Source organism: Pteropus vampyrus, unplaced genomic scaffold (genome assembly GCF_000151845.1).
Source record: "Pteropus vampyrus isolate Shadow unplaced genomic scaffold, Pvam_2.0 Scaffold648, whole genome shotgun sequence".
Taxonomy (NCBI): domain Eukaryota; kingdom Metazoa; phylum Chordata; class Mammalia; order Chiroptera; family Pteropodidae; genus Pteropus; species Pteropus vampyrus.
In genome coordinates, this window is record NW_011889429.1 from 170,413 (window position 1) to 182,775 (window position 12,363).

At 53.5% G+C, this 12,363-nt stretch overlaps 1 protein-coding gene across 1 annotated transcript in view; it reads left to right on the forward strand.

Annotated features, from left to right (window-relative positions):
* LOC105308973 (pseudouridine-5'-phosphatase-like) overlaps positions 1-12,363 on the forward strand; it is a 20,198-nt gene that overhangs the window by 3,833 nt on the left and 4,002 nt on the right. The window contains exons 3-4 of the mRNA XM_023525922.1: positions 16-249; positions 8,694-8,923. Coding sequence (XP_023381690.1) covers positions 16-249; positions 8,694-8,923 — 464 coding nt within the window. The remainder of the gene's footprint in view (positions 1-15; positions 250-8,693; positions 8,924-12,363) is intronic.

Consider the following 12,363-nt stretch of genomic DNA (forward strand, 5'->3'; position numbering starts at 1 on the left):
TCCATCTTCCTGTCCCTCCTGTCCCCGCAGACACGGAACGGCTGTACTCAGTGGTGTTCCAAGAAATCTGTGGGCGCTACGGGAAGACGTACAGCTGGGACGTCAAGTCCCTCGTCATGGGCAAGAAGGCCTTCGAGGCGGCCCAGGTCATCATAGACGTGCTGCAGCTGCCGATGTCCAAGGAGGAGCTGGTGGCAGAGAGCCAGGCCAGGCTCGAAGCACTGTTCCCCACGGCGGGCCTCCTGCCAGGTGAGCCCGCACTGTCCCCAGACCCCTGCGAGCACGCTGAGGTGTCGCTGCGCGTCGCTGGCCGAGTCGGCGCAGGGCACACCTGGCTGCCACGTCCGTGTCTGTCATGTCGTGGAAACTCTCTTCCTGTCTGGGGCTCCCAGGCCCCCGCGGAGCTTGGTTGACTTGCGTGCTGTGCTTCCGCCCCGCCTGCCGAGGTTCCCTAAAATCAGGCACCTTCCTTTCCCCTTTCCTGAGGGGCAAACACGCTTGAATTTCCTGTGTCTCAGTGTCATGTAAGGATTATATTCAGGACAAAATTGCTTCAAAGTTTAATAGGTGGCTTTGCCTTTTTTTCTGAAATGCGGTATAGGATTAATGTTTCAGCGCCTAGTCAAACTTTAACAAGTTGATGATAAACAAGCAGGTAAATCTCCCCAAAGGAGCTTAATTTTTTTTTTAAGTAAAAGGCATCATTCTTTCTTAATGTGTCTGTTTGTATGCCCTCACCCCTGTCTTTACTTATTTTTCGTGGGAAAGACGGTTTGCTGTTCTCTCTTGGGGCTTGTTAACTCAAGATTGAGCAGAACTGAACTGCCTGCTCTTTCTGCTACACGTGAAATCAAGAATGTTCTAGATTACAGGACCAAAGAATGCTTAAAAATGGACTTCTGTTTTAAGATTCTTCTGGGAAGAAAGGTGAATACTCCGGTTTAGGATCCTGGTAAGAAGGGAGAAAAGCTGCATTGTCCGCAGGCACTTGGATTTAAAGGCCTGTGAGTTTGGGTCGTGGTCATGGTTATTTACATCTCCGCATTGGTCCAGGATGCAGATGGAACGTCCCGTGTGAGCAGAGAATTTCCTGGAGGGGCCCGTGCCTGCAGCGCGGCATGCCCAGAGCCGTGCGTGCTGATCCTGGGGCGCGCAACCCCGAGACCCCGGCCGCGGGCGCCGGTCCTGGGGGTCGCTCCGCGCCCAGCGCCCTGCGCACCGGTCACGCACACAGTCACCCCCCGAGCCGCGACGGCGGAAATACATCCTGACCGTTGTCTTTAACCACAGCGGCAAACCCGTAGGTTAAAACGCAGCGCCTCCCCGTTTCTGAGTGCACGTTCACTAGCGTGAAGTGTGCTCACGTTACGTCACCGTCACCGCCCCCGCTTACCTTGCAGAACGGAAACCGTCCCCTTTGGACACTAAGCCCCCGTGCCCCTCTGCCCCAGCGCCTGGCGCCCAGCACCCGCTTTCTGTCTCTGTGACTCCCTGTTCTGGGTCCCGCGTACGAGAGGCAGCACGTACTGTTTGTCCTTTTGCTCCTGGCCTTGGGAACTTAGCATCGGGCCCTCAGTACTCGTCCGTGTCGCGTGGGGCAGGGTTTCCCCCCGTTTACTGCTCAGTGCTCTTCTGTGGCATGGACGCTCCCTGTTGGCATCATCCGTCCATCCGTCCATGGACACTCCAGCCGTTTCCTCTTTGGGGCTGTCATCAATAGCGCTGCAGGGAGCATGGGGTGCAGGTGTCTCTCTGAGATCCCGCTTTCACCTCTTTCGGGTACGTGTCCAGAAGACGGATCGTTGGGCTTTATGGTAATTCTATTTTTAGTCTTTTGAGGAACCGCCGTGCTGTTTTCCGCTGTGGCTCGCCATTTTATTTTTCCCCCCAGCAGGCCACGAGTGTTCCAGGTTCTCCACGTCATCAGCAATACTTACTTTCTCTGCTTTTTTTTTTTTTTTGATAGTATCTACGTGAATGCACGTGAAGTGATTTCTCCTGTGGATTCGATTTGCATTTGTCTGATGACCGGTGATGGGCAGCATCGTTTCCTGTGCTGTTGGCCATCCGCATGCCTTCTTCGGAGGAATGTCTGTTCGAGTCGTTTGCCCAGTTTTTAAATAGGGTTATTTGTTTTTTTTCTTGTTGAGTCTATGGATTCTTAAATATTCTGGCTGTCAACCCCTTATCAGATAGATGACTGGAAAAGATGGTCTCCTCTTCCCTAGTTTGCCGTTTTGCTTGTTGGCTGTGTGCTCAGACGCAGAGGACTCTGTCAGGGTGACGCAGGTCCATGCGGCTGCTTTTGCTCTCGGCTGTGCTTTTCCTGTCATATCTGAGACATCGTCGCAAAATCCAACGTCATGAGGCTTTCTCCCTCCCTTCCTTTGGGAATTTTGTAGTTTTAGATCTTACATCCAGGTCCTTAGTCCATTTTAGGTTAATTTTTGTGTGTGGCACGAAGTAAGGGTCCAGCTTCACTCTTTGCACGTGGATACCCGGTCTCGCCAACACGATGCGCTGAACAGGGTCCTCATTCTTCGCTGACTGCTCTTGGATCCCTTGCTGGAGATCATTCGCCCACATGCGCGAGGGCTTCCTTCTGTGTTCTCTGTTCTGTGCCATCGGTTTATGCGCTTTTATGCCAGTGCCACGTTGTTTTGTTGACTATACCTTCCTAGTCCATTTTGAAACCATGGGCGTGAGGCCTCCAGGATCGTTCTTTTTCAATATCGTTTCAGCTATTTCGGGTCTCTCGAGAGTCCATATAAATTTTAGAATGGGTTTCTGTATTTCTGAAAAAATTCCTTTGAGATTTTGATACGGATTGCTTCAAATACGTATACCACTACGGATAGCGTGAACATTTTAACAATATCAAGTCTCACAATCCAAGAACATGGATGTTTTTCATGTATTTGTATCTTTTTTACACTTCTTTCATCAACGTTTTGTGGTTTCACCGTATAAGTCTTTTGTGTTCTTCGCTGAGCTTCTTCCTTTCTGACGCTGCTGTAAATGGAATTGTTTTCTCTCAAGCCGTCAGTGCACAGGCACGCATCCGATTCCCCTGCCGCTGCGTCTCCTGCCGTGTTGCCGAATGTGCTCGCTATTTCTAACGGCGTCGCGTGTGTGTGGAGTCCTTAGTTCCCTAATGTAAGATCATGCCATGCGCCAACATATGACTTCGCGTCTTCCTGTCCAACTTGGTTGACTTAAATTTGTTTTCTTGCCTAATTTCTCTGACTAGGACTCAACTATTGTGTCAAACACAACAGACACAAAGATTGTTACTTTGTTCCTGAGCTCAGAGAAGAAGTTTCAGCCTTTTTCTGTCGAGTGTGGCACCAGCTGAGGGCTTGTCATACGTGGCCTTTATCATCTCGAGGAAGTTTTCTTCTAGTCCGAGTTTTGGTGTTTATATTGTTAAAGGGCGTTGAGTTTTCTCAAATGCTTTTTCTGTATCACTTGGGATGATCATAGGCTTTTTGTCCTTCGTTTTGTTAATATGGTATATCGAATTGATTTTCCTAGGTCGGACCCCGCATTCAGGAATAAATCCCACGTGGTCATGGTGTATGATGCTATGTTGTTGAATATTTTTGCATCCGTGTGTATTAAAGTATTGATCTGCAGTTTTCCTGTAACGTCTTTGTCTGGCTTTATCAGGGTAATGCTGGCCTCACAGTGAATGTGGGAACATACCCTGTTTTCAGTCTGTTGGGAGAGTTTGGAGGGTTTTTGATGTTAACTCTTCTTTAAATGTTTGGTAGAATTCTCCAGGGAAGCCATGAGGACCTAGACTTCTCTGATTACTGATCCAATCTCCTTACTTTTTATAGGTCTGATCAGGCTTTCTATTTCTTCTTAATGTGATCTTGATATGTTATATGTTCTTAGCAATTTATCCATTTTTTCTAGGTTATCCAATTTGTTGGCATGCACTTTTTCATATTATTCATCTTTAATCTTTTATATTTCTGGGGCATTGGTTTCAATGTCTCCCCTTTTATTTTCTGATTTTAATAATTTGCGGATTTTTTTTTCTAATTAATCTAAAAATTTGTCGTTACAGTTAACATTTGCCCTGGAGTCTGATTCATTGCTTAACATACAAAGCACCCATGATGTGTTCAGCATGCACATAACTTTTTTCCTTCCTTGTCTGCCCAAGCTTTTCAAGGGGCATTCCTTCTAGAATGGTTGTCCTGTATTCTAAGATACCCTTGAAATGTGTTCTACTGTAGTTCCAAGAAAATACGGTGTCTTATCCAGCCGGTCTGGGAGTCTGGCTAGAATACTAACAGGTGTTTAGTATGAATTTTACCTGCTGATGCCATGAATGCAGTGTCTTCATTCGGTACTCCCAGCGACCAGTGCAGAAGGCATCTTCACAGGTGGTCACAGACCATTCCATGCAGACTGCGCACCTTAACAGTGAGCCCGGAGCTAGCTCTTCGCAGGCAGGTCAGTCCTGTGGAAGTCACCTGGCTGCTTTTCTTTCTCTTCACCTTCTTCGCCGATTCCAGGTGAAAGGGTTAAGGAGCCGTTTGATTTTTTTTTTTTTTGATTCTGTGAACCTTGCTCTCTAGCATAAGACTGTTTCGCATGACCTCGTTTTAACTTGTACTGATCTTGCACTTATCGATGATTTCAAAGTCTGACTCTGAAAACATGAGGTCATTTCCACACACCAGGAACACAACTGGGAGCAAAGCCTGTGACAGCTCGAGGGGTGTAAAGAAAAGCCCAGGATTCCGGTGGATGAGAGAACCTGAAGGTCACGCAGGGGTGCTGGGTCAGACCAGGGGAGAGGGCAGAAGGGACCTCGTTGAAAGGATTAGGGTGAGACGCAGCGATGAGACCTTGCACGTCTCCCGAGGGAGGAGAGCTGACAGGAAGAGGCCGCCCTGACTGCCCAGTGAGGCGGGCGGTGCACAGACTCGCCGGGCCAGAAACGCATTCTTCCGCCGGCTTCCTGCCTGCAGTGTGCCGGTCACAGGAGTGCCAATAACACCGTCAGGCTTCCTACCCCGAAAGCTCATGCTTTGTGCACTGTTTTCTGTCCATTCTGCATTCTTCCCTTCTCCCCTTTATCTGAGCCCAAACTGAATTCCCCCGGAAAGGTGAGCGACTAGAGTCCTGGGTGCAGTGACTATATCCAGAAAATGTACACAGAGTCGTCCTTCGGGATCTAGGTGTTCATTTCGTTCACTCAGTGCTTTGTTCCCAGCATTAAACAGTGGACGAGAACATAATCCCTGACGTTTCTTTTCTTTCTGAAGGTGTCTTCTGGTAGCACAGTTCAGGTTGTGGAAGTCACCTTGAGCTTATTAGGAAAGAAGGCTGCTGGTGGAGAGGGTGTGTTATTAATTCAACATCATTCATTTTTTTCATGCTTTCAAGGTGAGAGCTGTGTCCCACACAAGTATTTAGCAAGTTAAATTGGAGGAATGGATGGCTGGTTGCCAGGGGAAGCAGCCCCTGATTATCATGTAAGGGGCGTGTCCTTGGCCTGGCCAATCAGCAGGGGAAGCAGCCCCTGATTATCATGCAAGGGGCGTGTCCTTGGCCTGGCCAATCAGCAGGGGAAGCAGACCCTGATTGTGCTGTGCGGGCGTGTCCTCGCCTGGGCCAATCAGCAGGGGAAGCAGCCCCTGATTATCATGTAAGGGGCGTGTCCTTGGCCTGGCCAATCAGCAGGGGAAGCAGACCCTAATTGTGATGCGGAGGGGCGTGTCCTTGGCCTGGCCAATCCGCAGGGGAAGCAGACCCTGATTGTGATGCGGAGGGGCGTGTCCTTACCCTGACTGATGGAGCTGTACCCTTACTTTGGCTCACCTAGTCCCTGGGAGTATGGGGCTGACCCCCTGGGGCCTGAAAGCTGAGGCCTACCTAACTGACATGCGAGACTCTCCAGTGACAATGCTGACTGCATGCTACAGCCTCCACTGTTCAGGCTCCCAGCTCTGCCCTAAGCCAGACCAGCCAGGGCTCCTTCCTCTTCCAGCTTCTAGAGACTGTGGAAGGCCCTTGGCTCGTGGCCACATCCCTCCCATCTCTGTGTCCGTCTTCACGTGGCCTTCCGTTTCATGTTCCCTTGTCGTCTCCTTAGATGGACACCAGTCATTGGACTTAGAACCCTCCCATAGACCAAGGTGACCCCATCTCCAGGTCCTCAACTAATCACACCCGCAAGGACCCTATTACCAGATGCAGTCACATTCTGGGATTCCTGTGGAGTGTTCCACTCACTGCACCCCAGAAATAGTGGGAGACCTCCGTGTAGGCCTCGTGGGCTCGTGGGCTTCTTTGGAGAGCGACGGGGGCGTGACTGTGCTGTGAGGCGCCTTTGCTTCGGGCTCCGCTGGCTACGAGCTTCTGAGAGTTGCTCTGGGAGACCATCCTGCCTCGCCAGTGCGCTGAGGGAAGCAGGCTGACCCTGTCCAGTATCTCTCAGGATTCACGGCAGATCCTGAGATACTGTTTTCATGTGCCCGAGTGTCTTAGCTCGGGCTGCTGTACCAAAAACCACAGACCAGGTGGCTTAAAAACACGTTTATTCCTCCTAGTTCTGGAGGCTAGAGTCGCAGACCTGGGTGTCAGCGTGCTCAGGCTCTGGAGAGGCTCTCCCGGCTTACAGGTGGCCGCCTCCTCGCCGTGTGCTCACATGCTGGGGCGAGCTGTGGCGTCTGTCCCTCTTCCTGGAAGGGCCCCAGTCTGCTCATGAGGACCCACCCTCATGACCTCATCTAAACCTAATCGTCTCCCAGAACACCACCTAATTACCTTTGCGATTCATCTTTAACCCGTGCCTTACACAGAAGTGTATTGTTTAACAGCCACATGTTTGTAATTTTTCCAGATATCTTGTATTGATGTCTATTTTAATTCCATTAAAATGTTTCATGTGCTTGAAGGTATTTTGTGCTCTGCTATTGTTGGGGAAAGTGTTATATAAATGTCTCTTCAGTTCAGTTGCTTGGTGGTGTTCTCGAAGTCTGCTGTATCCTTACTTTCTGTTTACTTGTTCTAGCAGTTACTGGGAGAGGCGTTTGAGACCTCTCTATTTGTCTAGTTCTCTATTCGGTTCTATTAGTTTTTGCTGTATGTATTTTGAAGCACTGTTATTTGATGTGTACACATTTAGAATTATTATTTCTTGTTGAGAGATAGACTTATCTGTCATGATGAAATGTCCCTAGTTTTCTCTAACATTCATTATTCTAAAGACCAGTTTGTTTTTAATATGGCTACCCCAACTGTCTTTTGCGTAGTAGTTTCATAATACCTAGTTTTCAGTCATTTTATTTGTGACCTGAGTATTTATACTTAAAATAGTTTTCTTGTAGACCATAAATATGCGGTTGGGTCTCTTGTTTTTTGTTTTATTTTTTTCATTCCGACAATCTCTAACTTGGGCGTGTTTATAACACTTATAAAGCTGTGTTATAAGGTCATTATCTGATAATTCTGTCATCTCTGCGTCTCTGCGTTTGTTCCTATTGGTCACTTTTTCTCCTGGTTTGGGGTTCTATTCGTCTGCTTCTTGACTGGATACCAGGCATTGTGAATTTCACATCCAGCAGAGTCCTCGATGTTACTCTATTCTCTGAAGTGTTTTCACTGTGTCCTTTTGGGAAAGGATTAGCAGGGTGGGTCCCCGTGAGCAGACTGGGGCCCTTCCAGGAAGAGAGAGCCAGAGCTCCGCCCAGCGTGCGAGCACACGGCGAGGAAGGTGGACCGGGGGCTTACGCCTCCCTCTGAGACTCCTGTAGCGCTGTCTGGAGAGGGCCCTGCATCCGGTCTCTGTCACCGTACCAAACAGTTTCGTGCTCGAGAAGGTGACTGTCACTCTTTCCTGTAGCAGCTGAGAAAGCAGGGACTTCCTTCCCCTCGTGCAGTGATTAGAAGAGTCACGATTATAGATTAAATATTGTTTTCAATAAAGACGGCAGTCTGTGCGTTTAGATGTTACCATTGTCATAATCGGCGTGGGTTAAAGGTGGGTGACTCCTGTTACTTTTGACGCACCCCGGATAACCAGCCCCTCGTAGCTGGCGCTGTATGTAGCGGCATCGTCCTGCGTGTTCCCTGTACCCGGTCCCTGCAGGTAACGAGTGTGGGGGCTGTCCCCTTCCCCAGGTGTGCTGTCATGTTTGGCTGTGTCACCAAGGTCTGTTTTATTCTGGCGCCCCTCACGAGGCGGTGCTAGTGGGCGGAGGCCGTGTCCCCCCGCAGAGTGAGGAGAGATGGTGGCTTTCTGCGGCACACGGAGCTTTTCTGGAGAAGCACAGCCCTGGCCTGCTCAGTGCTCCAGGGAGCAAAGCTGGTCCGCCGAGACCCTCGTGCACCCCCCGCGCCCGGCCGCAGCGCTGGCGCAGGCTCCCAGGGCACGCGCCCCAGAGGCTCGCCCTGCCTGGTCACATCTCAGCATGGGAGGGTCCCCAGGTAAAGCCATTTCCAGTAAAATCACCCACGTGGACATGGCCACGGCCTGAATTGTTTTCTCGGGTGTGGTTCTGGGTAGGGACGTTTTGGAGCTGATTCGTCCTCCGAAGGCAGCCTGCGCCGGCCGGGGTGTCCTGGGAAGAGGCGGCATAAGTCAGGGTCACGGGCGGAGGAGCATCTGTTTGGGGAGACCTGTGGCCTGCACCTCCTGCACCTCACTGAAGCCTTTCCCTCCCCCCCAGGGGTGGAGAAGCTGATCCACCATCTGCGAAAGCACCGCGTGCCCTTTGCCGTGGCCACCAGCTCCGGGTCCGACACCTTCGTGATGAAGACCAGCGCGCACAAAGCGTTCTTCAGCCTCTTTCATCACGTCGTGCTGGGGGACGACCCCGAAGTGAAGAACGGCAAGCCGGACCCCGACATATTCCTCGCGTGTGCGAGGAGGTTCCTCCCCCCCGCCCCCGTGGACAAGGTGAGCGCCGAGCTGGGGACAGGCGGCGCGGGCGGGCGGAGCGTGGGGACCGCGGAGGTTTCCTGCGGAGGTTTCGCGGCTTTGGTGCGTTTCTGCCCTGCAGGACAGCGGCCTTCATTCTGCAAGCACGCAGGGACACGGGCGAGCGGTGTCTGCCACCTGCAACGGCGATCAGCGCCCGGTGACGGTGGCCGTTCAGCTTTGCTCTGAATTGTCGCCGTGCCGTGACTGCTGAGATGAGGCGCTTAGCCGCCAGCTCTGCAGATGCAGACCCAGCACGCGGAGGCAGTTCGTGCTGGTGCCGCCTGTGTGGCAGCCGGGGCATTTGTCCGGTGAGGGTGCGGAGCCACGTGGCTCCCGTGGGTGAGGCTCGGGCCTCTGCGCAGGGACGCGGGGGACAGCGTTTCCCCGGTGGGTTGTCTCCACTTGCTGACCGGTGGGCTGGAGCCCGGACGCCAGCCCGGGGGTCACTCAGAACCCGGCTGCCCGGGACGGAGCTCCTGGTGCTGCTGTGACATCTGTTCCTTCTTCTGGCCCAGGGCGCAGCTTCCAGACCCTCGGTCGTACGGCCTTCATGGAAGGGTCCTTACTCAGGTGCAGTTGCTTGAATCATCTGCCGTTGGGGACAGAGTCATTGGACCTGGAGGGTGGGCCGTGGGGCTGCAGGTTCCACCCCTGTGATCTTGCCTTTGTCTTCCTGGTGACCAGGCCCAGTCCTGAACGTCTGGGGTCCACCAAGAATTACCTCGTTAGCACAGACTCAGTTCGATCGAAAGTGCTTATCACGAATAACCAAATATGGCCCTTTCTGGAAATCTGCAGGGTTTCAGGAGCTCTGCCAGGAATCAGGGACGAAGACCGATTATATGTGTATACGTATTGCATAGATTCGTTGGGTGACAGTGGGTGCATTCGTGGAGGTAGACGTGCGTGGGCCGATTCAGATCTCATCACGGAATTCATCTCGAAAGCAGTGTCATGACAAGGGCCAAGCCTGAGGCTGCCCAGCCGCCAAGTCCCAGAGTCAGAGCTGAGCCCCGGGGCGGCCTGAGCGTCCTGGGTGTAGTGTCCGTTGGCCTCTGACGTCGGGGTGTCTGCGCGTTGGGGCCCAGGCGTCCTACCACGTACATGGAAGCGAGTTCTTTCTCCTGAGGATGTCCCCTTCTTCTGGAATGCCTCCACACTTTCTGGGTATGAGCCCCCTCTCAGAGAGGCCATGTTCTCTGTGGGGTGCCGGCTGTCTGGTCACCAGTACAGTGGCGGTGGCACCCGGCTCCAGCTGGTCCCCGAGCCGTTCAGAGCGGCGTGCAGGAGCCCGCGCTCAGCGAGGTCCAGGGGAGCAGCGGACACGGACTGGGCGCGGCGCTGCTCCTGTCTGACCCCTCTGTGGGCCCGGCCGCTCTGCGAAGCGGGCCTGACTCGGGGCCTGTGCTCTCGGACACATGGCGTTTCACGCGGTAAAGTGAGTGTGGGCACAGAGCGTACGTGGAAGGCACATACTGGCTTCACGGGAGACGAGTCTCCGTGAAACCCCGCGAAGCAGGGCCCAGCCTGTGAGCGCACGGCCCGCGTGTCCGGGGGCAAGGCCTCCGGAGCCCCGCCCAGCGTGAGCTACATCCCTTGGCGGCTGTCCACACCATGGGTGTGGTACTTGTCAGAGACATGGGAGCAGTGGCCCACGTTAAGTCATTTAGCTCCTGGCGTGGTCTAGACGTCAGTCTGGTGCGAGCCCATGCTTGTTTATGGCTGTTCGCCCTGCCAGACGAGGCCTTTCGTGTCATACTTGTCATGCACATGCTTAGGGTTCTTTGGGTTTTTCCTCGTGGGAGGTGCATGTCGTGATCCCAGAGGGAGGTTCTGACGGGCCTGGACTCCTGGCCAAGGGGGCAGCCGTGGTCGCCTGCGTCCGCTTGTCACCTGCTCCTGGAAGCAGGGTCCAGGGCTCGCTGGGATACGGCGTGGCTCTCACCTGCTGCCCCTCTGCCTTTTGCTGTTTGTCGTGGTGCCGGCCTGAGGGCCTCTGAAGGTCGAGGGCGTGCCGTGCAATTATGCAGCCACTAGAGAGAGTCACAGTTGCTTTTGGGAACGTGTTGTGCCGTGCATGTCCCCACAGTAATTAGGAGCGTGGCAGTAGCAGGACGGGCGTGACCCCAAGGCGTACGGGGAGGAGGATTACATGACAGAGGTGCTTTCCGTCCTCCCGGGACAGGATGCCTCGCACCTGCGTGGAAGAATTACATCGACGTCGAAAGTTCTTCTTCACTGTTATTTATGCATCAGTCTTTCATGATACAGATAAGCAAAAGTGACAGCCGCTTCAAAATGCCCCTCAGCCCACCCTCACGCTGATGAGCAGGCTGAATGCTTGATATGTGCTGAGGAGACGCTCAGCTTCGGCGGGGTGAGGTCTCCCCTGAATCTCAGAGACCATGGGGGCAGAGGCTGTCCCTGCCCAGCTTCTGTAGTCCACAAGCTTCTGGGGCGTGCGGTGCGAGCCAGGGGCTCCAGGCCCAGGCAGGGTGGGGGAGCTCGCGGGAGGCAGCGCAGGCCCTCTGGGTGGCTGAGCTCCTCGCTGCAAAGGTGCACATCTGTGCTGCGAGAGACGAACGACGGCACCGTTGACACACGGCTTCCTAGGTCGGTACCTTTCCCGTTGTAGGCGAAAGCGGAAATCGGTTTTGAAAAGCATGGCGGTCGCGACTTCGCACAGCTCCGTTTCTGGTTGTGATGTCAGGAGCTGAGTTTCAGGGGTTTTATTTAAATTACTTTTCTGTCGTGTTCTGTTTTCAAGGAAGTTAGTTCCTCACGTGAAGCTTTGTTCCCCTAAAGAGTAAAACAGTAGGACGGATGTTTCCAGCGTGACCTTGTGGGTTGCGGGTGAGTCAGGTGGCCGTCGGCTGGCTTCTGCCACGGTCAGGAAGCAGCGGGCCCATGGCAGGCCATGGCTCAGGGTGCACGTGACAGCACCCTCTTTGCCATGCTTACAGACAGTGGCTGGTGGGCCACTGGGACTGAGCTCATCTACCCGGACTGCGCGTACCACGGTCCCCACCCCACGTCCTCTCCCTGGGAGAACCGACCGGCTTCCGCCGCTCCATCAAATCCGCCGTGGCCGCCGCTCACTCTGGACGTTTCCCCCGCCCCTTTCCGAATGGAATAACGGACATCCTGGCGACTCTGCTCATGTGCCTTTGCGACCACAGACGCCGTTCATCCAGCAGGACTCGTGTCTGCCTGCGGCGTTCCGTCCAGTTGCTTCGGCCTGACTCCTGGTAGGCGGCTTGCTGAGCGGTTAATTCTCCGTCTGTAGATGCGCACACACAGACGCGCGTGTCAGACACAGGTGAGGGCTCCAGCAAGAGGCCCGCAGCGACGTCGTCACCGGATTTGTGACGGGCCGCGAGGGGCTCCCTCATACCCGTTCCTGGGGGTGGGGGGGG